Source organism: Phyllopteryx taeniolatus, chromosome 10 (genome assembly GCF_024500385.1).
Source record: "Phyllopteryx taeniolatus isolate TA_2022b chromosome 10, UOR_Ptae_1.2, whole genome shotgun sequence".
Lineage (NCBI taxonomy): Eukaryota > Metazoa > Chordata > Actinopteri > Syngnathiformes > Syngnathidae > Phyllopteryx > Phyllopteryx taeniolatus.
This window is the reverse complement of record NC_084511.1, coordinates 10,540,455-10,566,587: the sequence shown is the minus strand read 5'-3', so window position 1 is coordinate 10,566,587 and position 26,133 is coordinate 10,540,455. Positions and strand designations below refer to the sequence as shown.

The following is a 26,133-nucleotide window of genomic DNA, read 5'->3' as shown; positions in this document are numbered from 1 at the left end:
TAATTAGATGTTAACATCAAACGCAGCCCACTACGCTTTTGCTCTTTTTATAGCATTTTCAAGTTGAACTGAACAGGTTTAAATTTATAAAGGCTAACGATGGGTGACATGTACCATTTAATTTCATAAACAGGGCTGTGCATTGCTGTTTTCCTCCCCAAAAATATTTGTTTCAGTTTGGCGAACACCATGAAAATAGTGATGTCGCTAAAGAGTATCTTGCAATCGAAAAGTCAGATAAGAATCAATGAACAAGACCTCCACTGGTATGCAGATGTTTGCTTGTCGCCAAAGAAGCGGGCAGGAAATGACTAAGGTGACACAAAAGGGGAATGTGATGAAGAAGATAAAGACAAGAGAAGAAAACATAAGGCAGGCAGGCAGCTGGGGTGCTAAAAGATGCACAGAGGTTCCCTCTGCACATTGTAAGAGAACTACGATGAGGAAGAAGCCAAGATTTTCTTTTTTCTTTTTTTCCCCCCCAAGAACACTGTGTAACTGAAATGATGCAATTGAAGTAGACAGCAAAGTATCAGTTAATCAGCTTTCCTCAATGAAGAGTTAGCTACCTGTGTTGATACGTGTAATAGGATTAGTTCTAAACAGTTTGATACATAACACTTTAAGCCTACTTTCTTCCCCTCTGTGACACAGCTTCTAAAAATCTTTTCCATACCAGCAACTTTTATGGTGCAGTATTTGCTGTATAATGACTGTCTGGATGAGACAGGTTCAGTTATTATAGCACAATTAATATGCTACCCCGATACATTTTTACCATTCATGTAAATCAATAGCGTCTTTTACATAGAGACCAGAGCGCAACTAAAATTGCCACATCAGAGCATAACAAAACATCTTTACAAAAACATTTATATACATTTGCCTTTACACAAAAACCAGTTAAGGAAGGATATTTCCACCACATGCGCTTTCCTACAGTGACATTGCATCCCGCAATCAGTTAATTTAATGGCGTCAGCTGTTATGTTGTTTTATGTTACAGTTACGGTATGAAATATTCCATTGGTAACTTTCACACAGTGTGAAATGGGCAAAGAATGTCTGAATGAATTGCCTCCATCATACAGAGATCCGGCAAAATTCCCACATCAGAACCCTCACACACATGCATGTACAGATGATGTCAGGACCAGTATCGTGTCATACTTGTCAGACAGAGACAATTGCTTTCAACATACAGTATCAGGCTGGGAGAAATGACTGCCAAATGTAAGACTTCAAAACCCTGTCCTAGCTTACCAGCATCCCCAGATGCCATCCTGCTTCTGTTACAGCTGTTACCGCTCTGATTCTCCCGCCGAAGTTGGAAAATGTGTTGACTTCCCATGTTGTTGCTGTTTAAAAAGAATAGCAATGTGGGAAAAGGTGAACAAAAATGACAAAATTACAGGGGGCTTTTACTATAAGTCAAGTATTTTCAGGAAGTTAAAAATGTTGACTCTTTGGCCTTGAAAGAGGTCTCGTGAGTGAATTTTGGGTTAATGTACAGCATACAAGATTGCATGCATCATGCATCCCCCCCAATTTAATGGTAGAATGACCAGTATGCCATTCTACCATTAAATTGTAACCTGCTCTGAAATTGAAACAATGAAAAGGGTTTTTTTTTTAGTTGGAAAAACAAGTAAGAAATGTATACTGTAATGATAAAGTATGACATTATCTGTAAAATGTCTAAAAACCTTTGTGTGCTCTTTAAATTTCGCAGGATCTCTTTCCATAGAACATTTACAAATAAACTAGGTTGGGAATTATCCTAAAGCAAGCAAAGCAACTCTCCAGGTAATTAGTAGAATTTTCTGCCACAGTGATTCCCATTTTATAACACGGTTGAAAACAAGGATAGGCATTTAGTGTTTAGTGAACAATCTTTAAAAAAATAATAATAATTAAAATCCTTATGATCTAATTAATCCTACCCATGCCCTGAGGTATTTTCAATTTGCTGAAAGACCATTAGAACCCTATGTTCTCCATATAAAACAGTATGGTTGTTTATTTCCTCCAATTTGGGAAGACTGAGTAAAACTTTAAAGAGTACACATTAAAGGTTATATATACTGAATTTTTACATACTATGTATTGTTACAGAAGTTAACATGCACAAGACAAAAAAATACAACTTAATCTATCGAAGAGCTATTAAAGGTGTTCAAAAGTTTGTCAGCTATACAACACATGACAGTTTGAAGGAGAAAACGAATTGTGTCATGAAGGCTTTAATTTAATAATGAGTTCAACTACTGGGCCAAGAACCATGCATGTGACAGTCGCTGACAAAAGTACTTTCCTCCTGTATGTCTCAAATGGCGCCATGCAATATGGCTTCATTTTATGAAGTGCCATTACTTGAACTAATTTGAATCTCATTTGTGAAAAGACCTATTGAATATAAAGGGCCCATTGAATTGAGTTCCAGTAATGCAATAAAATGTAGCCGAGTTGCAAAGAAAATGCTACAGCCAAATTTAACGGAAAAAAAAGGTTTGTCTGGATACTGTATGAACACTCACGCTCCGACAACAAACTCCTAACATTCATCATATGGAAGAAGATGGAGCATCAGGCAAGAAGTAAAAATGGTTAATTGATCTGCAGCTTTAATTAATTATTTTCTCACCATCGATCGATCAGGAATGCTCGAAAAATGTCATTGGCACCACCATGATCATTTTTACTATTAAGTCTTACTTTGTTGAAATGCTTAGCGAAGAGCATCGACTATCAATATTCCTTAGGCATCCCAAAAATGAGATCAATGTTTTCTAATAAAAGAGCAATCCTACAGCACTGATCAGGCTTGATGCCAAGTGGTAATAACATAATTCAAGGAGCTGTTTATTCATCAATGTGTGAAATCTTTGGGGAATAAAACAAAAGGCCATTGTCATAACTTTCATCACTAACGTTTCTGAAAAAAAACTAAACTCCCACATATTTCACTCATCCATCCATTCATTTTCTGTACACTTACTGTATAATGAAGAGGATGTTAACATTTATTTTGTCTCAAAGCAGACAGTTCCTCTCAAATCCTGGTTTATAACTATAATTCACTGTAACAAACACACGGGCTTAGAGGGGTCTGACTGTAGTTGGGTTGTGTTAATAGTAAAATGGAAGAACATGTACCACAGTTTCCATTGTCAAGGATTGTAAATAGTTTTCAGATATTTAGCTAGTCGGAGCCATTTAGTAGATATAGGCTTTATCAAGCTTTCTTTGCAGATGGGACCAGAATCGTAAGCACAAAATGAGAAGAATCTAATTTTAGCCTTGATCTTGAGTAGGTTCAAGTCTTAATGTAAGAAGTGATCATTTGAGGCCAAGCCAGAGGAATTATAAGAAAGCCTTAAAAAAAGACAAACTCTTAACATTAAATAATGGGTTCTTGATTATAGATAGGAAAGTAACTCCACACGACAGTGGCACAAGTGACCCGCATATTAAAAAGACCCATTTCATATTCGTGTACTTGGAGGGATTAACAAATTCACTTGCTAAAAATGGGATGTGTGTTTCAAGTTAGCGCATCATTTTAACCCTGTCTCGATCATTCTTTTGAACCCATGCAAGCTGAAATCCTCATTTGTCTGAATGCACACAGATCTCAGTACAGCATAAACCGGATTCCTTGAGCTTTATTAAGATGTGTGTGTATATGTATGTGGGTGGAGGAAATAAACCTATAAATCTAAAATGCATGCCTTTCTCGCCTAGTGCTGGGGATTAGGTCTCGGTGGGAGAGGATAATAACATGAAAATGTAACCCAGCTAAGACCTAACCAGTCGCTGAGTCTGTTTCATGTTTGAGGGTTAGGAACTGTGAGGAAATGGATTCACCATATCCTAATAGATATCATATGATCACATAGTGATGACCAGTGTTGCCACAGTAACCTTGGAGAAATTGAGAGAGATTTGTGGGGGAAAAAATGCCTTTTTTGGAAAGGTTTTTTTGCGGTATCACCTATCGAATATCTGGTCAAAAAACACCTTCAAATTAAAGTAAAACATAACTCCATGATTTCTCAACATATCTCCTCGACATATCTGTGTAGATTCTTAGACATCCAGGTCATAGTAATTTGCAAAGGTTGAATCAAGGCAACTGATCCTTGTTTGTTGTAGACATTTCAACTTAAATCCAAAAGGATTTTTCAGTTCTAAAAATTTAGTTGTGCAGTCTCCCTATTTATCCCTCATGGGTGGGTTCCTTGGGAGTGGTCAGAATTGGTTGTTTTTGTTCTCCGGTGAGGTTGATTAAACGACCGTCCTGCATGCATGCATGTTGTGCTTTAAAAAAAGAAAAATGTAGAAAATGAGAGAATAAATCTGTTTCATTGTTAATATTGGCAACTTAATGAGTTCAGTGAAAACTAAAGATGATAATGGTGTGCTATAAAACAAGATAACAGAAGAAAATATGAGTTAACTCTGTTTAGTTGTTAATAGTAGTTCAGATTGTTTAGATACAGGGGTGTACGTAACAATTTTGGTCTGGTTCTCAAACGAGCACCAGAGGTTGTTACTTGGTGCAAATTTTTTTTCCAGACCCACTGAATTCAGTGGCAGTGGCGATTCTACGATTTATTACTATTACTAATATTTACTGTGTTATTAATACATGTAGCCTATAGTAATACCTTGAGTTGTGTTCTTTAGATGTATTCACATTGTATAACTTAGTACACCCCTTACCTAATTAAATATATCCGATCACAAGATGGAGCAATATAACTATTTAAACAACTTGTTTATTTACAGTATCTACTTTTGTACGGTTTACTGAGTATCAACAAAAGTAATCTCAAGCATTTTTGCCAATGTTTAACAATCTCTGCCATACCCTCTTTCAGGAGGGTATCTACAGTACGTGCAAATGCAGTGTAGCTCATTTGCACTGGTGTCGTGACACAAAGTATGCCCTGGGAGAAGGTAGCGTGGATGAAAGTATGCTAGCAAACATTGAAAATGCGGGGTTCTCTACAATATTAAATGGAAGGTCAGCTAGCATGATGAACTCCATAAATTTCCGCGTGCCAAATCTTACCTTCTCACTGTCACGGCGATGTGGACGGGTACTTTTTGCTTTAATGTCCGTTTTCTTGTTCATACTTTTTTTTCCACGCCGTGTTTCTCCAACTTGCTCCTCATCCAACAACTTCTCCTTGTGTTCCTTTCCTTATACAGGTGCCTGATTAAATTTGCTAAAATTAGCATTCCAACAGAGAGGAGGGATTCACCTTCAAATAACGAATAATGGTTATTCTTTTAAGTCATATCTAAAGTTGAGTTTTAGTAGTTGAATAAATACATAATACTGTACAAGTAAATTTAATGTCATGGTATCTTTTCTAAAAGAAAGGGAACAGGGTGGTCTAAAAGTGATGAAATTCTAAATATATATTTTATACCTGGGTTAGCTTTACAATTTGCAGAATTTACAATAGCATGAGTCTTCTCTTTTGATGCTGAGTGGCAAATTGTGAGACAAAGTTTTCCATAAGATATTTTGCCCTCCTAGACTAATATTTTGTATTCCAACGCGGGTGTCTGTCATAGTTGCTCCTGTGTGTTTTGATCGGTTTATCCATCCATCCATTTTTCTAGATTTTCTACACCGCTTATACTCACTAGGGTTGTGGGTAGGCTGGAGCCTATCCCACCAAACTGCACCAAACCCCACCAAACGGCGGGGTACACCCTGAACTGGTTGCCAGCCAATCGCAGGGCACATATAAACAAACAGCCATTCGCACTCACATTCATACCTACGGACAATTTAGAGTCTTCAATTAACCTACCGTGCATGTTTTTGGGATGTGGGAAGAAACTGGCATGCCCGGAGAAAACCCACGCAGGCACGGAGAGAACATGCAAACTCCACACAGGTGAGGCCGGATTTGAACCTGGGTCCTCAGAACTGTGAGGCGACTGTGCTACCCAGTCGTCCACCGTGGCACCTTGATCGGTTTAAGTGCAGAGAAATGTCTTTCATAGGAGGCAACTGAAGTAACTAATGCAATCTTAGTAATGTCTAATAATTCATAAAAACCTCACCATAGCTAGTTTTTGTGTCGCATAAACATTAATGCAGGAACCCGGCACATTTCACTAGTATGTAATATTGTTAGAACGTCAACTTTTTGTTGTTTCAACAATGCCTTGTCATTGGGTAATTTGTTCTCCCTCACAGGAGCGTGAGTTGTTTTTATTTTTATTTTTTACAGCGCAGCTCTATTAGGGCGGGGTTAGGAGTACCGTATTTTCACGACCATAGGGTGCACCGTATTAAAAGGCGCAGTCTCAGTTACGGGGTCTATTGCTGTATTTAACACATATATCAGGCGCACCGTATTATTGGGCGCAGGAATGGTAAAACATACGCTAGCTTAAAACATACGCTAGCTTAAAACATACGATAGCATGCATGCACGCTAAAACAATGTTTTCAAAAAGTCAGCGGGAGCAAAACTGATTTGGGTTGTTCTTTATTGAACTATTTAACAATGTACTCACGTTGTTTCTTGATCAATCCTCATCCGCAAATCCATCAAACATCCTCATCTTCTTTATCCGAAATGAACAGCTGGGCAAGTTCTCATTCAAACACGCCAGGTTCGAGTCAGTCTCGTTGCCGTGCGACAGCTCGAACAACAGTGCAAGCAGACACGTTAGCCAAAGCATCCACAATCCATTCACTAATTGTGGCGTAACTCGCCCGGCGCTGCCTCCTCGTCTTAGTAAAGGTGTGTTTGCCATCTGTCATCCATGGCTCCCACGCCGCTCACTTCACTTTGAAGGCCCTGTTTACACAGATGTCCAGCGGTTCGTCAAGCCTCCCGGAATGATGGCAAGCCCCGAGTTATTGCACTTAGTCGAATGGTGACTGTAGAGACGCTTCTCCCAGCTGTTCTTTGCTCATTAACCCATTGCTCGAGTTGGTCTTCCAACTCGGGCCGCCTCACCTTGTTTCCGCGGAAACTCAGCTTCGTCTTCTTGAATTGGCGGAGCTCGTTTTCCTGCTTCCTCCACTTGCGAACCATGGATTCGTTTATCTTGAATTTTCTTGCGGCTGCTCGATTCCCATGTTCCTGCGCGTAACTGATTGCTTGCAGTTTAAACTGTTTCGTAAGCGTGTCTCTTCGTGGGTGACATTTTCGGGGATCCTTAGCCAAACTGACGTTTTGCACAATGCACATACCGGAAATGCTCCCAGTCAGTCAAGCGGTAAAATAAAAATAAAAATAAAAAATAAAAACACCCCAGCACTATATACCTACTGGAGTCATGGCTTTAGCGTTGTACTTCACGCACCCTTCCCCTGTCCTCAGCCACGTCCGCTTTTCCTGTGTAAGCAGCGTGACGGCAGGAAATGCAAAAAAAAATTTTTAAAAATTAAAAAATTAAAAAGTCAAGCAGAGCGCTCATCACACAACCACATTTCTAGATGTTGGAACTCGGTGCACACATAAGGTGCGCCGCATTATAAGGCGCCCTTGTCCATTTTGCAGAAAATTTAAGACTTTTAAGTGCGCCTTATGGTCGTGAAAACGTGAAAATTAATGTTTATTTTTATGAAGATATTCCGCACCTTAGCTTGATGAACTGGACCCATTCAATTTTTCTAATTACGTATATTTTTATCCATAGTGTTTTTTTGGTATGACACTGGCATGCCACCGACTACAAATTTCTACTTGGTGAATAAAGAAAATTCCAATTTATTTGACAAATTTGCTCAATGATGTGGAGACAATCTAATTCATACTGTCCCAGATTGAATATCATTTGTGACCATGCTTCAAACATGAACTGGATAAAGTCTCGGTAAAAACAGTAAAAACTTCTCTTTTTACACAAAGAAAAAAATAAAGTCTCCGGCCAGTCTCCAGTTACTGGTGTCTGCACAGCCTCTTGTTCAAAGTGTTACAAAAGTGCAGTTATAAAGGTGAATCCACCACTTCCCTACACTCACTTCAGCTAGATGCCTACCCAACAGAATCTCTCAGCACGCTTTCCTCTTTAAACCTAGTCTCTCCGCTCAGTACCACTTACCAACTTCAAGGTGATACAAACGCCTGAGTGTTAACTCTACAAAGTACATAAGTTTCAGACAGACAGATGCGTGCTCTTGAACGAGAGCGGTGAGCGGTGGTGGGGAAGCGGGAGAGGTGACGAGGATGCATGTGAGGAACACTTTCTGAAGTGTCAAAAGATGGGCCCGACTGATGAAAGAGACAAGGAAAGAGTTACAGGAAGGAGGGCAAGAGCAAGAAACAGCAGCGAGCCGATGTCACATCTGAGGCAGCAGAGAAGCTTTCAAGTCTGGAGTACGGGTTCTGTATTCTATAAAGCAACCACTGAACTGGGGGAATGTGAATGTTTGTGCCAATGTATACACCCATTGTTTGAGTGTGTGTGTGGGTGTGTGTGTGCGTGCGTGCGTGCATGCATCTGTGCATGCGTGCATGTGTGTGTCTGACAAAATAGGATGTTTTAATAGTATTCTTCAATGTGGTACTGCTAAACAATAAAATGAGTACCTGGAAAACAAATATGTTGTACATGCATACATTTGCAACATTTCTATGAAGTCAAGTGCAGAATTCCACTTTTCGGACCTTACATATTAGCTTATTAACTCACCATGGAGAACTGGGTGTATATGATGTCTGTGGCTATAGCCTATCCAACTGTGCATATCTTTAAAGGATACCTGCAGGTTAAAGGATGCCTTAAGACCATTTTTCCTTACATCAAATTTAAGACCTATTTGTTAGCAACAGTATATATTTAATCTTTAAGAAATGTACAACCAATTCCAATGAAGTTGGGACGTTGTGTTAAACATAAATAAAAACAGAATACAATGATTTGCAAATCATGTTCAACCTATATTTAATTGAATACACTACAAAGACAAGATATTTAATGTTCAAACTGATAAACGTCATTGTTTTTAGCAAATAATCATTAACTTGGAATTTTATGGTTGCAACACGTTCCAAAAAAGATGGGATCCCATACGCTAAATTGCACAACACCAATGACATATTTGTCACTGTAACTTCCCAAAGATTTTAAGAAAATTATAACAACATTGTTTTTTGGAAGCAGCACGGTGGAAACCGGTTAGCATGTCTGCAGCAGTGGGGGTTCCAAAAGGTCGGACGTTTCAAAGGTTCGGTTAATTAATAGAAAAATGAAAATTAAAAAAAAATTAAATAAAGGTAGGTCAATTGAAGACTTCTAAAGTGTTGATAGGTGTGAATTCAACAGATGAAAATGGTTCTGTGGTGACCCAAACTCAACTGTAAAACTATTACAGTAATTTATCGAGTGTGATATACAACCCCAAAATCAGGAATTCCCTTCTCCCTGTGTGTAATACGCACCATCGATTTGCTGGTATCCCAAACATGAAATCTTATCTGTATATCATTTGGATTTACCAAGAAATGTTCTACACTGTGTGCATATCGCATCCTCACCATGCATTTTTACTTTCGTTCTCATATTAGCAAAGAAAAAGATGGCAATCGACTCAAATCAATGCTAAAATGATAGGATAAGTAAAACATTTTAATAGTACTACTGAAAATAGTACAGTATTACAGGTTGGGAGCTTTTCTTTGGATTTCTTCCAAAAGATCTCATGACAGGGGATTCTGCCAGACGTTCCCAGCAGACCCTCACAATACGTTTGGGCCTGACAGGTCGGACCGGCATCTTCCCCCACCAGCAGAGCCAACTCACCACCAGGTGGTGATCAGTTGACAGCTCCGCCCCTCTCATGTCCAAGACATGCGGCAGCAAGTCCGATGACACGACCACAAAGTCGATCATCGAACTGCGACCTAGGGTGTCCTGGTGCCAAATGCACGTGCGGACACCCTTATGCTTCTTCCAACTAAAATGAAAAAAAACAAGAGAGAGAAAAATATTTCCTTCATCTCCCTTCACCAAAACCCTGCTCTGTTTGGAAAGATGATTATGATAAATTTGACTCTTATTCTTCTCTGGCCACATTTGCCACGTTTTTCACCAACTTGACTCAAAGTTTTGCCTCATCAGATTGGCCATATGTCACACAGTGACTACATTGATCAAAATGCACACTATATGGTTGCGTTATACTGTCCTTGTCTCAGTTAAAAAAAATAATTTTGACGGTACACTTGATTAAAAGAGACTTAATTAAAAGAGACACTCCACAACCCACACCACTAACTTTATATTAGTAACGTAACGTTAAGCTCACCAATTTGAGCTATGTTAATTTCAACTTCCCCTCTCGGCTCCCGCGACGCGGCGGCATACTCGGTGGAGAGAAAGGTCCGCTACAACGAACGGGTGCCCGCCTTGCATTTCACAATGAAATGCTACTACACTTTCGCCAATTGTCTTTATTCTCTTATCTCGTCTCAATTCGACGTCACATTTGGCAACCAATGTCTTCCCGCTCATCAATCGAACGCATCACTTCCGCGTCCATGAATCGGTGACGTAAGTGCGTTGTGTCATGTACGCCACTGCCTGCTTCCATGTTTGCGGCCGTCTCCCCGGTAAACCTGGTTTGCAGTTTTGTTTTTCAATGTGTTTTCTTGATGCGCAAAATGCTAAGTTTGACCCGCAAACTGCGATGCGAGACCGCTTAATTTGAGCCTTGCACACATACGTAGGTAAACAATGCTGTGCGTCAGTGAACACAGATTCACAATGTTTTTTGCGTTCCTGATCATTATTGTCATAGGACACATTTGATATTTTGATATTATTATATATATATATATATATATATATATATATATATATATGTATATATATATATATATATATATATATATATATATATCAGTACAAGAAATAAATCTCCCGTCTAGTGAAGATGCTAAATCTTTTTTTTTTTTACGAAACGAATGTATGAAATGATATGATACGATACGGTGGCGCCCAGCAGAACATCGTGATTTTCTGGTGAGCAGCGAAAATTTACCATATATATAAATTTGTACAAACGTAACATTGGCATGACATATTGAAATGAAAGTACACCTACTTACAAGAACCCAAGTCAACATGAGTCAAATGTTCATTTTAGTCTATGCTGCGGGCTGCTTAGAAAATGGATGTTCATAATTTGGACACTTTTTATTTATGCAAACTTTTTTGACCCAACCCCCTAAAAGACTCAGAATCGAGAATAGTTAGAAACCGGAATCGAAATAAGGAACCGGAATCAGGACTGCAATCGCTCAAATTCAAATGATGCCAAATCTAAGCGGGAGTATTTCAAACTCCCCTGGACTTTTTGTTTTTTTAGGGGAAAATAATTTGTAGTATACATGACAAATTATGATATCGTATTTAAAATACGCAACAATTCACTAGCATATCCAATCCGAATTTTTAGCCTTACCTGAGACTACCTGAGAGAACCTACACAAGCCACTAGTTTCAAGGGAGCATTATTTGCATGCCACTTGTTTTCTCATCAAACTGATGGAAATGTTATTTAGTTAGGTGACTGAAATACATTATGGCCTGGAAAGGACTACAGTTAAAAAAAACAAAAAACTTGACAGAGAATATTTGTTTTTTATGAATCCAGTCATGGTCTGGAAGAAGCAGACAGGGGATCAGCGTGGGCACTTGGAGAGGCTCAAGGCGATGACAAAGCCTTGTCAATAGTGCTCTGTTTTCCATCACCTCTGTTTCTTAATCACCCAGGTTCTAATGTGCCTCTCTATCCAACAGACCCAGTCCTATTCCAATATATCAAGCCGACGCTCATCTTAAACAAACATCTACTAGCCTCTCTCTCATTTGCTCTCACAGAGCCGCCCTCATCCATCTAAGCCAATAGCAAAGGTCTTCATTACAGAGTGTGTGGTGAAAGGGCTGGGGAAATTTGTCTTTATTGATGGTGTCTCACTGTCTTATCCTCATTGGAGACAAAATAGCCACTCCTCAGTAATTACCTTTTCTGTCTGCCTGCTTTGTGGTCAAACCACAGATTCTTGTCATTACAAAGGCAATCATCTTGACAGAATAAAACTACTAAACTCGGCAGGTTTCCCTGGAGTCCATAATAAACCATTATTATAATACCTAAACAGGTTATTAATATATTTTGAAACACAGTCATTGGTTATACTGCTAATTTACACTACACAGCACTAGCTTGACAAAGTCAACATCGATCGTACCAATAGAGCAACGGAAATCTAGTCGAAAAGAAAACCTTTCCAAATGTGACCAGTTGAAAACCAAAAACGGCGGAGGAAAATTAGGGTCTTTTCTTATTTTTTCTTTGAAAATTGAGCTGGCAGCCTGGATGAATATACGGACACTGTCAAATCCTATATTAGTTTCTGTGAAGATGTGTGTGCACCAACAATGTCATTTCGTACATTCAATAACAACAAGCCGCGGTTCACTGCCAAACTTAAGCAACTTCGCCATGCAAAGGAGGACGCATATCAAAGCGGGGACAGGGCCCTGTATAATCGCACTAGAAATCAGCTGACTAAAGAAATTAACATTGCAAAGAGAAACTATGCAGCAAAGTTAGAAAAACAGTTTAGCGCTAACGACTAAATCAGTCTGGCATGCATTCCAATAGCTGACCAATTACAAACGACGATCACCCCAAGCTGAGAACAATAGTACACTAGCCAACGACTTGAATACGAAGCTACTGCAGATTTGAAAAGGACACTTTCACACCCCACACCCACCCAGCCACACCACCGACCACAATCACACACCTGACTTCTGCGTTAACCATCCAAGAACAGGATGTGAGATCCATCTTCAAACAACAAAAGATTAACAAAGGGGCAGGCCCAGACCATGTGTCCCCATACTGCCTCAAAGTCTGCACGGACCAGCTCGCTCCAGTCTTCACACAGATCTTCAATAGATCTCTGGAACTGTGCGAAGTACCATCCTGTTTCAAATGCTCCACCATCATTCCAGTCCCCAAGAAACCTACAATCTCGGGTCTAAATGACTACAGCCCTGTCGCCTTGAAATCTGTGGTCATGAAGTCCTTTGAAAGTCTCGTGCTGGACCACCTCAAGAGGGTCACAGGTCCCCTGGTGGACCCCCTGCAGTTTGCCTACCGAGCAAACAGGTCTGCGGCTGATGTCGTAAACATGAGACTGCAATTCATCCTAGAACTCCTCGACAGCGAAGGGACCTACGCGAGGATCCTGTTCGTGGAATTCAGCTCAGCGTTCAACACCATCATCCCTGAACTCCTTTCCTCCAAGCTTCTCCAACTCAGCGTCTCGCCTGCCATCTGCCAGTGGATTTACAGCTTTCTGACGGGCAGGACACAGCAGGTGAGGCTGGGGGGGACCACCTCATCCACACGCAGCATCAGCACTTGGGGACCCCAAGGTTGTGTCTTCTCTCCGCTGCTCTTCTCTCTCTACAAGAATGACTGCACCTCAACGCACCCGGCTGTCAAACTCCTGAAGTTTGCAGATAACACCACAATCATCGGCCTCATCAAAAACGGTGACGAGTCTGCATATCGACAGGAAGTGTAGCGGCTGGAGCTGTGGTGCGGCCGACACAACCTGGAGCTGAACATGCTCAAGACTGTAGAGATGATCATGGACTTCAGAAGGCATCTTTCACCACAGCTGCCCCTCACGCTGTCCAGCTGCCTTGTGTCAACCGTCGAGACCTTCTAGTTCCTGGGAATTACAGTCTCTCAGGACCTGAAGTGGGCGATCAACATAAACTCCGTCCTCAAAAAGGCCCAGCAGAGGATGTACTTCCTGCGGCTTCTGAGGAAGCACGGCCTGCCACAGGAGCTGCTGAGGCAGTTCTACACAGCGGTCATCGAATCAGTCCTGTGGTCTTCCATCACAGTCTGGTTTGGTGCTGCTACAAAAAAGGACAAAGTCCAACTGCAACGGACAATCAAAACTGCTGAAAAGATTGTCGGTACCCCCCTACCCACCTTTGAGGACTTGCACGCTGCCAGAACTAAGACAAGAGCGTGCAAAATCCTCTCGCACCCTCCACATCCTTGTCACCAGCTCTTCCAGCTCCTTCCTTCAGGTAGGCGCTACCGATCAATGCAAACTAGAACTAGCAGACATTCCAACAGCTTCTTCCCCCTTGCCATCAACTTCTTAAACAGCTAACCTACAATTCCATTGCAACATGCTGGCAATTTTTTTTGTCTTGAGTTTGTTGTCACATTTCTGTCGGGCCAATTACACATTACTCGTGCACTTACTTTAGCAGTTGCACTATTTGCATATCTGTTGTTGACCAATACTGGCCACTCATGCCAGTAGCATCTGCACCACTTGCAGACTGACTGAGGAGTATCTGCAACATTTGCACAATCAACATTGTTCCAGATTATTGCACTACTAGTCACTTTAAACTGCATACACTCCTTGAAGACTTTGCGCCCTTTGCACAATGGTCATTGCACCGGACTATTGCTATATTAGTCATTCGAACTGCTCGAAGTGTTAGAAGATTCTGCATCTTTTTGCACAATTGTAAAAAAAATAAAAAATAAAAATAAATAAAATAACATTTGTACCGGCATTACCAGATAACTAGCAACCCAATATTGCTCAGTGACTAATTTTCTCAATGTCTTTATGTCTCAAAAGCGTTCTCTGTCAATTGACTGTCTGTTGTCATACTAGAGCGGCTCCAACTACCGGAGACAAATTCCTTGTGTGTTTTTTGGACATACTTGGCAAAATAAAGATGATTATGATGCTGGAAAAGCATCAATCGTTACTAGGGGGAAAGTGCCATTTGATAGTGTCTGGATGTAAGCAATCATTTAAACACTTTAATTTCCATTTACCAGCTGTTTTAGTTCTGGGCAGATGGCAAATATCAGTACCGCTTGCAGAAGCTAAACATTTCCAACCCACAGGACATCTCATCCACTCTTTTCGTCAGAGATGTTTTTGATATTACTGTAACATTGTGGGCGGCACAGTGGATGACTGGTTAGAGCGTCTGCCTCACAGTTCTGAGGAACAGGGTTCAATCCCCCGGCCCCCTGTGTGGAGTTTGCATGTTCTTCCCGTGCCTGCGTGGGTTTTCTCCGGGCACTCCGGTTTCCTCCCACATCCCAAAAACATGCATGGTAGGTTAACTGACGACTCTAAATTGCCCGTAGGCGTGAATGTGAGTTTGAATGGTTGTTTATGTGATGTGCCCTGCGATTGGCTGGCAACCAGTTCAGGGTGTACCCTGCCTCCTGCCCGATGATAGCTGGGATAGGCTCCAGCACGCCTAGTGAGGAGAAGCGGCTCAGAAAATGGATGGATGGATGGATGTAACATTGTGTACAATCCAAACTGGCATTGTGCCAGATAAGCACGCAAGCACACCTGAGTGGTGTCAGAAACCTCATATTAGCTGACTTAATTAGTACTAACGCAGTCAGCATTCACATGTTGTGGTTAGGAGGACCTGAGGGAGAACAGACTGTTGAGTGGAGAAAATGGCTGCACTCCCCGATGAGCTTCCATCAGCCTTTAGAGCCTCCTGCTGTCGTGTCTCACTTCACGGAAATTATTGGAAAGGTGAGCGTTTGGCAAATGTCATTATTTAGGTTTGGTGGTCGATAAGTGAATTCCCCTGCAAATGGGTCAAAGCAACTAGCATCACCAACAACACATTTTCAGGTATTTATAATGATGGAAAACAAAAATGCATAGCCATAGAGTGCCCGCTCCCGAACTCTTTAAGCCATACACCTGCTTCAACATGATGACCGAGAGGGCACACTCCCTCTTGCCTTCACACACCCTTAAAAAAGTCTAAACAAAGCCTGAAGGCATCGGGTTACATTTTGCTAAATTATCAAAATGTAACACCCAAAGCTAGATAGGTGATTTAAAAGACTTTATGTCTTAGAGGATGGATCTACTTGAAGCTGAAGGGAATTTGTTATACGGTTTATTTTATTTTGGGGTTAAAAAATTCTGAAAAAGACAATGTTAATTAGAGATGTAACAATATCTATATCTCACGGTTCGCTTTCTCACAGTATTACTCTCAGGGTATGATAATTACCGTAATGTCTCGTCTACAGGCCGCATTTTTTTCACCCAAAAATGTTTCAAAAGTCAATAGTGCACATTATACATAAGTATAGGGGCAAATGGAAAAAAACTTTCACATTTTATAAATGTATGCCGCCATCTAGCGGTTATGAAAAAGCTGTACACTTTCATTCCAAAATGCCACCGCCACCTAGTGGTTTTAAAAAAGATGTAGCCTACACTTTCATTCCAATATGACAGGGGTACGTACAGTGGGTACAGAAAGTATTCAGACCCCCTTTAACTTTTCACTCTGTTATAGAGCAGCCATTTGCAAAAATCATTTAAGTTCAAATTTGCTCATTAATGTACACACAGCACCCCATATTGACAGAAAAAAAGGAATTGTTGAAATTTGTGTAGATTTACTAAAAATGAAAAAATGAAATATCAAACAGCCAGTATTCAGACCCTTTGCTCAGTATTTAGTAGAAGCACCCTTTTGAGCTAATACAGCCATGAGTCTTTTTGGGAATGATGCAACAAGTTTTTCACACCTGGATTTGGGGATCCTCTACCATTGCTCCTTGCAGGTCCTCTCCAGTTCTGTCAGGTTGGATGGTGAACGTTGGTGGACAGCCATTTTCAGGTCTCTCCAGAGATGCTCAATTGGGTTTGAGTCAGGGCTCTGGCTGTGCCATTCAAGAACAGTCACTGAGTTGTTCTGAAGCCAGTCCTTCATTATTTTAGTGATGATGCTGCCACAACCATGCTTCACTGTTGGGACTGTATTGGACAGGTGAGGAGCCGTGCCTGGTTTTGTCCACACATACCGCTTAGAATTAAGGCTAAAAAGTTCTATCTTGGTCTCATCAGATCAAAGAATCTTATTTCTCACCATCTTGGGAGTCTTTCAGGTGTTTTTTAGCAAACTCCATGCGGGCTTGCATGTGTCTTCCGTTGGGCCACTCTGGCATAAAGCCCCGACTGGTGGAGGGCTGGAGTTATGGTTGACTTTCTAGAACTTTCTCCCATCTCCCGACTGCATCTTTGGATTCAGCCACAGTGATCTTTGGGTTCTTTTTTACCTCTCTCACCAAGGCTCTTCTCTCCCGATTGCTCAGTTTGGCCGGACGGCAAGCTCTAGGAAGGGTTCTGGTCGTCCCAAACGTCTTCCATTTAAGGATTATGGAGGCCACTGTGCTCTTAGGAACCTTAAGTGCAGCAGAATTGTTTTTGTAACTGTTTGATCTATCTCGCCCAACACCGATAAGAATAGACACAAAGGAAAGAAGACGCTTGTTTCTTTTTGCTCATGAGGAGGACGTGTGGGAGATTGTTCAGTTGGCCAAATCTGTGCCTTAGCACATTTCTGTCTCTGAGCTCTTCAGGCAGTTCCTTTGACCTCCTGATTCTCATTTGCTCTGACATGCACTGTGAGCTGTAAGGTCTTATATTGACAGCTTTTCTAATCAAGTCCAATCAGTATAATCAACCACAGCTGGACTCCAATGAAGGTGAAGAACCGTCTCAAGGATGAGCAGAAGAAAAGGGCAGCACCCAAGTTAAATATATGATTGTCACAGCAAAGGGTCTGAATACTTATGGCTGTGTGATATTTCAGTTTTTCTTTTTTAAGAAATCTGCAAAAATTTCAACAATTTTGTTTTTTTCTGTCAATATGGAGTGCTGTGTGTACATTAATGTGGAAAAAATGAACTTAAATGATTTTAGCAAATGGCTGCAATATAACAAAGAGTGAAAAATTTCCCAGCTTTTTTGGATCGTGTTGCAGCCATAAAATTCTAAGTTAATGATTATTTGCTAAAAACAATCAAGTTTATCAGTTTGAACATTAAATATCTTGTCTTTATAGTATATTCAATTAAATATAGTTCGAACATGATTTGCAAATCATTGTATTCTGTTTTTATTTATGTTTAATACTACGTCCCAACTTCTTTGGAATTGGGGTTGTAATATGACTGATGACTGAACAACAACCATCATTAATTTCTTTATGGTTATGTTTTGTTTAATGATAATGCTTTTCTGAAATGCTTGACCGTTTAATTTGAATCCCATTAAAATAAAATTAAATGTGTTTCGCCTGGTCCTTCATGTTTTCTATTAAGAATTGTACCCATCTTACAAATTCTGCCGGGGTAATCAAACATATGAGCACAACAGTGTGTTTTCTAATTTACTATATAAAAGTAGGGCTGTGAATTTCAAAATAAGAGCAATAAATTTAAAAAAGGATTATGTGTTCAAATAAAGTGCTTAACTTCAGAATAATTCAGATAATACTTCATGTTTTGATCATATGGGTCGAAGCAAAATCAAGCATTGTAAAAATGCATTATACAGAGCTAGAAGGGTTTTCCAGAATTTTTACGTCAATTTTGGGGGTGCGTATTATACATGAGAAATTACGGTATTCCGATAGTGGGGGAAAGCTCATGGTATTGCTAAAAGACTCACGGTATTGCAGGAAGGTTCACGGTACAGGTGGAGAATTGAGGTGAAAGCAGGAGAACCGAAAAACCTCTCTTCTTCTTCTTGACTATTGCCGAGTCCATCTCAATATGTTTTAGTAGTTTCTGTCCGTTTTCCCACAGCTTTTTGTGAAAAAGAAAGCTCCAAATATTACCGTGCACTTCTATCTCCATCCATCCAATGTTGACACTCATATACTCTACCTCCAAAACAGTATTATTGCTGCAGCAATAATACTATATATGTTCACAATAACAAAACTGTCCATTGAGAAATTGTCTGTTCAATAATTTGACAGTACTTACTGTATTGTCACATTTTTTTTAATATATTAGAAATTGGTGGCAGGGGGGACGACTGGTTAGCACATCCGCCTGATGTACGTCACAGAAACAACAACAATACAAAATAATAATTATACAGGTAGCACTGTGCATGACTGGTTAGTAAATCTGCCTCACAGTTCTGAGGACCCGGGTTCAAATCCAGGCTCGCCTGTGTGGTGTTTGTATGTTTTCCCCGTGCCTGTGTGGGTTTTTCACGGGTACTCCGGTTTCCTCCCACATCCCAATATCATGTATGGTAGTTTAAGTGAAATGTGATTGGCTGGCAACCAGTTCAAGGAGTACCCTGCCATAGGCTCTAGCATACCAGTGACCCCATTGAGGATAAGCGGTGTAGAAAATGGATGAATGGATGGATAGAGATTGGATACTGCCTACTAACAGTGATTTCTTTGCTTGAGTCCAAAAATTTAAGTAAAGTCATAAACGCAGAAGCACTCTTAAAAGCATAGGAACCCTGAGTTTCTTTTCCTCCGCTTAGTGATATTGTACAATGATTTATTTTTCTGAGCAGCCTCTGTAATATGTTTTAATTTGAAATGTGGACATTTCATTTGAAGAGAGGGAAGTATGTTAGATTTATTTTTGCATTGATATCTGTCTTGGAATGGAGTGGACCTATTTCAATATTTCATTTTTGGGACTACTGTAATGTATTGGTGGAGAGATATGTTGTAAACACTCACCAGTATACCACTAAAGAGGGTTGCTGTTACAATGTGCTTATATAATTCGGCAGATCATCTCTTCGGTGGTGGCGGCCCACGGAGGGCCGGCTAGTGGGGCTTCCCGGTGGCGGTTGCCACCGGCCAGGATGCGGCTATGCGAAACAGAGATCCACTAGGAGCCAATGGGTCTGCGTTTGCTGGGACGTAGGCCAGCGCGAACAACAAGGCGCCTCTTGCCCAATCGATTGCGAGACGACGTTCAGACCGGCATAGTGGCTACGCTATAGCCTTGGGAAGGACTCCAAGAGTTGTTTCTGCATCCCTCCTAGCGCACCCTTTTGGTCACGTGGGCCAGTCACCCAGTCAGTGTATTTTTCGTGACATACCCACATGGTCACATGGGTTATGCGTCCAATCGGGTATGTTTATACTCTTAATGAAGAAGTTGCCAAAACATTCCTACAAATTGGAGCGCTGTAGTCTGGCTGTAGCAGCCTGGCTAAGCAGTGTGGCTGCATATAGCCGGCCCAAAACAAAATTTTAAACGCAATGGCTCATTAGTGTATACCTAGACAAGACGATATCGAGACACTTTTAATTTCGCAATATCTTGGTGTTGTGAATATTGTTAAATCTCTAGTAATTATGCATGAACCACCATTAAATTATTATCGTGCACATAATGTGGTAATCCATGCCACAGAGGATTTAAATTACCATTAAAAATACTTACTAAAACTTAAAATACTATTTTGGGTAAAAACCTGCTTCACTGCAAGACAGTTTGGGAATCCCTATTCATTCTGAGCTACAACCTACCTAGCTGAGACCGAGAATCTTAGGCCTGAAACATACTCTCTGTGACTCCAGCATGCCGCAATGATTACAGGTATGCTGGTAGCCGGGTTGCAAACGCACTGACCATTCATTGTGTGGCATTCCACCAGTTTGAAGGAAAGGAGCGAGTTAAGAGCCTTAGCAACACAGTCAGAGCCACCTAACGGGGCACTGCTGGTCAGCCCCTTACACTCATTATCCCCCTGAATCCCTCCACTCCTAAGGCAGAGGAACAAATCCAGACTGAGGCGGTGGTAGGACCTTTACCTGGCGAAGAGGTCCAGACTAAGGATAAGCGCATTGTTGTGCAGAAACACACTGAGGTAGTGGAAAGATATGTTTCTCGAAAGAATTTAGTATGATTGCATAATGGATTTCACACTACACTGGACTGGAATTGGTTGAAAATTCAAACTTACTATGAGGTAGTATTAATGCCTAAAATTTTATATGAAAATACATGGTTCCGGTAGGTGGATTTATTAAAGGGCAAGCACAGGAAACCACAGGGCAAAACCCCAGGAAGCCTATAGGACCTTCTCATTGCTCTAGCCCAAACATAAGCGGACACAAATTAAACAGGAATTAAGGTGATTAAAGTAGTACAAGGAAAAGCACTCTGACCAACATATAGAAAGGCTTTCACACCTAAAGTGCAAGCATCTTCTTTAATCGGAGGGTAATTTATTGACTCCTGTTCACAAAAGCTGTAATACTCAATCAAGCCTTTCAAGCGTAAAATGCAATAAACCAGGGAAGTGTTTTCTGACAAAAGGAAGGCCCCACATGACATTATGCTTGCTTCATATGCCATTACATTAGGTCCAAATGGCTTTTAGGTCATTGAAGGAACACTGTGTACAGCCAGGTTCATGGCTGAGAATGTAAAATTATCATTACATGATCTCATTTGCCTAAATGAATTCACAGCAGTGCCATGTTGCGCTCGTTTGTGGAGGTTAAACTGGATTAGTGCAGTGTTTTAATAGTTTAGTTTATGGAACAGAATGGTGGAATTACAATTGTCACTTCATTAGAACTGACCAGGAAAATACAGGCAAAACATAACAGCATAGTAAGTAAACAATAAGACAGACAATACAAAATATCAAATATGTGTGCATGCATGCACGCGCGTGCGTTTCTGTGAAAGTGTGTATGTACGTGTGTGTGCGTGCATTTGTGTGTGTATTATGCTGCCATCAACCATATACAAATTGGGCAATGTGAGAAAAAAATGTATTGTACTAATCCAGCCACTGATCTCTCAAGAAAGGGCCAATTCACATTCCACTTTACCGAAAGCAGAAAAGTGCTCTGGCTGTGGATTGAGGACAATGTCATCGCATGTCCCCTTCTTATTGCTCTCTCAAAAAAGGCACAAATACTTGTCTATCGGGGAGAACAAAGCCATGTAATTGGCTGACGTCTCCCAACTGAGCCCCTTGAAGCACAACGTTAATAACAAACTGATGAGAAATTCATTATGGCTCCAAATAAAAACAACCTCTCCTCGATTAGAGACCCATATATTTTAATGAGAGTGATGCCTCTGTGTTTTCATTAGGCGGCCGAGCCTCAAAAGCCGAAGACAGGACCTGAGAGAAGAATGCCATTAAGCCTGGGATATTAAACAAGTGGCAAAGCAATCAAGGGGTTTTTACTCAAGCAGGGAAGCTTGATATCACTTTGCCGTCTTGTAGAATGAAGTGTGAACTTTCCTTCTCATTTCTACAGCATCATACTTCTGCAGGGGTACATTTTGACTGAAAGGTTTCACATAGAGATGATATTGTTGTCAAAACTATGTCTGTTCAAATGGAGCTGCAAAAAAAAAAATTGGTCATTTGCATTCCACCTACTGCTTTGCACCCAGAACCATATTTTTAGTGATATACTTATCATATATTTGGGTTGAGTAACAGTAAATCTACACTTCTCTGGAAAAATGTTATCAAGATGATTTATCTTTCTTTCGGCACTGTCTTCTACAATTCATAAATGAATGTGACATTCTCCAACATTCGCTCCTCATTTTCAGTGTTGGGATAGGAACAACAAAGTGATACTTTGTTTTTCAATTCAAAAGTAAAAAACGATCTCATGGAAAAGGCCCCCAAAATACTTCATCATGTGAATTAGAGCCTCTTAGCATCTAACACTGTACAAAATTTGAGGTTTATATTATTGTAAAAATGATAGTTTTTTTTTTTTTTTTTTAGTTGAGCCTCACCTCACCTATTCACTCTCACATTCACATTAGTTTTGTCTTCAATTAACCTTACACGCATGTTTTTGGAATCAGAAAGGAAGAAGGAGTCCACAAAGAAAACTCATACAAACACGGGGAGACCATGCAAATGCCACACAGGAAGGTTGGAGCCAAGAAACCCACCATGCTATCAGCTTGTTTGTTCAGAGTTTGTTTGTGTGTGTATGTGTGTGCTCGTGTGCGCGCGTCTGTGCGTACCCATTGTTAAACAATGTAAAGGATACTACAGTAAATGTTAGTTACTACGTGGCAGACCACTTTTTGGCATCCTTCCATTGGTGTAGAAGCCTTACTGGTTCCGTAGCCATGGAAGAGCTAGACGCACTACCGTCGCCAGAGAATCACCACTTGCGTCATAAAATGTGCTATTTTAAAAATTAGAATGGATTATCTGCAATTATACTCCATTGTACTGGTCACAACATCCACACAAAAACACAGCAAAGCCACAAATAAAAGTACACAATTAAGTGCACATATTGTAACAAAACACCACTCAAATGCTTGTAAAATAAGATTTGCGCGGTGGGTTTTGGAACATCCATCCATCCATTTTCTACCACTTATATGAGTTCGGGTCACGGGGGCAGTAGCATTAGCAGTGACGCCCAGACTTCCCTCTCCCCAGCCACTTCATCCAGCTCTTCCGGGGGGATCCCGAGGTGTTCCCAGGCCAGCCGAAAGACGTAGTCTCTCCAGCGTGTCCTGGGTCGTCCCCGGGGTCTCCTCCCGGTGGGCCATGCCCGGAACACCTCACCGGGGAGGCGCCCGGGAGGCATCCGAATCAGATGCCCCAGCCACCTCATCTGGCTCCTCTCGATGTCGAGGAGCAGCGGCTCTACTCTGGTTTTGGAACACACAATACAAAAGATCCTTTCCTTTGGGGAAAAAAGTTACCAGAGAATCAGCACTTGTGTGTCATATAATGTGCCATTTTTAAATTTGTTATGGATTATGATGGAGAGAAAATTAAAAGGTGAATAGTATTTTTGGGTTGGTCTGCTCTGTCAGAAATCCTTTCACACAAAGACCAGACTTTATTCTGTCATTATACTCTATTTTGGTTTTGGAACACAATACAAAAATCTTTGCTTCAAGAAAAAATGTGATGCCATTCACACTCTAAAAGTGAAATGTATATGAATAAAACTAAAAAAAATTAGGTTTAGAACCCATTGAACCATTTAAACAAGCCATTGATAACAATAAAGAATTGGGTTTGTCGACACTGAGCATGAGTTCACAACTGCTCGCCTTCACACAAAATTAATTAAATTAAAGTATTAACTCGTAAAAACGATTAAAATGGTCAACAAGCAAACAGATGGATGGGTGAAAACTACAGTGGTTTGCCTTAGAGGAGGAAGGGAGCAAGTGGATCACACTAATGTGGACCAATAATCTTTCTCTGAGTCATTAGCATGATCAATGCAATTCTAATGAGATAACATCTGGAACAAAGAATCCTAATAGCAGACAGCTGTTGGGCAATGCAAGCTAATTAGAGAACATTCTGCAATGTTAAATAATGCTGCATTAATTTTTGCCGAGGATTTGGACGCCAAAATACAACATGTTGAATATTTTATATATCATATCTTCTAACTTATCGTGACACTGAAAGAGAGTTTGAGAGTGCCTTCACACGCACACCCTTTGGTTGCATGTTTTTGTTCAAGTACACCAGAATGAGCAAAGAAAAAGACAAAGGTTTTTATTTGCATTGATTAGTTTTATTTACAGATGACAAAGTTGTCAAAACGATCGCACAGAAACAGATACATCCCCTCAATCAAACCCGAATTCGTTTTCCCATTGATGTGTGTTTTTTTGTGAACACCGGAACCAATCTTGCTAGATTGTGGCCAGACAAAAATGGTTCGCAGCAAGATCACAGCCTTGGTATTGTTCCAAACCAACTGTGTCACTGTTCACTTGTGAGAAAGTCATTAGTCCTCAATGTGAACCCACTCGCAAATGAACGAATCAGGTCTTCTAGCAGCGTAATGGTATCAAACATGTCTTTGTATTAGTAAATATGCAGTTAGTACTGTATCTTCTCTGGTCACGGCAATTTTTTTTTTTGTCATGTGATGGAGAATATTTTGATCATGGCATCCCCTTTGATGCTGTATATTAGCCTGAAATGTTGTTGAGACAATTATTGAAGTAATAATAATAATAATAATAATAATAATAATACATTTCAACCACCTTTCAGAAAGGCAAGGACACTGAACAGTAAAATCCATGCATCCATCTATTTTCTGAGCTGCTTCTCCTCACTAGTGTCGAGGGCGTGCTGGAGCCTATCCCAGCTATCATTGGGCAGGAGGCGGGGTACACCCTGAACTGGTTGCCAGCCAATCGCAGGGCACATACAAACAAACAAGCATTCGCACTCACATTCACACCTATGGGCAATTTAGAGTTGGGATTGAACCCCGGCCCTCAGAACTGTGAGGCAGAGGCTCTAACCAGTCACCCACCGTGCCGTCACTGAACAGTAAATAGTGGTTAAAATCATTATCAACTATCCCAGTTTTGGTTTGTATTATGCGTTTATTAGCACTTTTTCACTCACTACTGCATACACCAAACCGTCTTTCTTCCAATGTGACAAAAATAAACACATTCACGTGGTTTGTTCTGACACATTGTATTAAAAATCTACTTAACTAAAAGAGTGGTCGAAAAAAAACAAGGTCACTTATAAACATTTATGGGGAAAATGTTTATCAAGGTAACCTTTCATTTACTCATTAGTCTTTTGTGTAGTTTAAGAGGACTGATTTTAATGAATGAATCTGTCATCATACAGTATCACATTTCCTCTTGTAATAAGTCATAACGGTTTTGTGAGTGTAAGTCAAAGGCAATGCATGCGGCGCACAACTGAATGATAGAATGTCAGTGCGTCCTTTTGCACAGAATTGTGCAAAAAAATTTATACCTCCAAACACAGGCAGAGCAAAGCAGCAGGATCCAATTAGTTCTGTGCTTAGAAAAAGGAAATAATAAAGAGCGATGTCAAAGAAAACTTCATAATAGTGTTTGTACAAGTCTTTGGTGATCATGGGAAAATATAATTACGATGAACAAAGAACACTGTTTGGTCCGACATAAAGCATTCGAAAGCTATAATGGGGTAGCAGACAGGATGAAAATCCTTTTAGAATTTCTAATCAGTATGACTCAATGAATGACATGCGTATAAAGCTGTATCCACGTATCTCCATTTGGTAATCTCTTTCAATTCTCTTTTACTTCCAATGTTCAAATAAATTAATTCAGAACATGGGCGAAACAGTGAGGAATGTGGTTTGCCCTTCTGCCTCACAGTGAGGAATTCTGGATTTGAATCTCACCTCAGGCCTTCCTGTGTGGAGTTTGCATCTTTTTGGGTGGGTTTCCTCCAGGTACCCCGGCTCCCTCCC

The 26,133-nt window shown here is 40.5% G+C and overlaps 1 protein-coding gene across 10 annotated transcripts in view; it reads right to left on the bottom strand.

The window, feature by feature from the left end:
• The window catches only part of diaph2 (diaphanous-related formin 2), a 563,702-nt gene that overhangs the window by 467,747 nt on the left and 69,822 nt on the right, over positions 1-26,133 (bottom strand). The window contains exon 1 of one of the 10 annotated variants that reach the window (XM_061787879.1): positions 1,264-1,372. The exons of the other annotated variants lie outside the window; for them this stretch is intronic. Coding sequence (XP_061643863.1) covers positions 1,264-1,269 — 6 coding nt within the window. The 5' untranslated portion in view covers positions 1,270-1,372. Of the gene's footprint in view, positions 1-1,263; positions 1,373-26,133 lie in introns of those variants that run through there. 10 annotated transcript variants of the gene reach the window in all.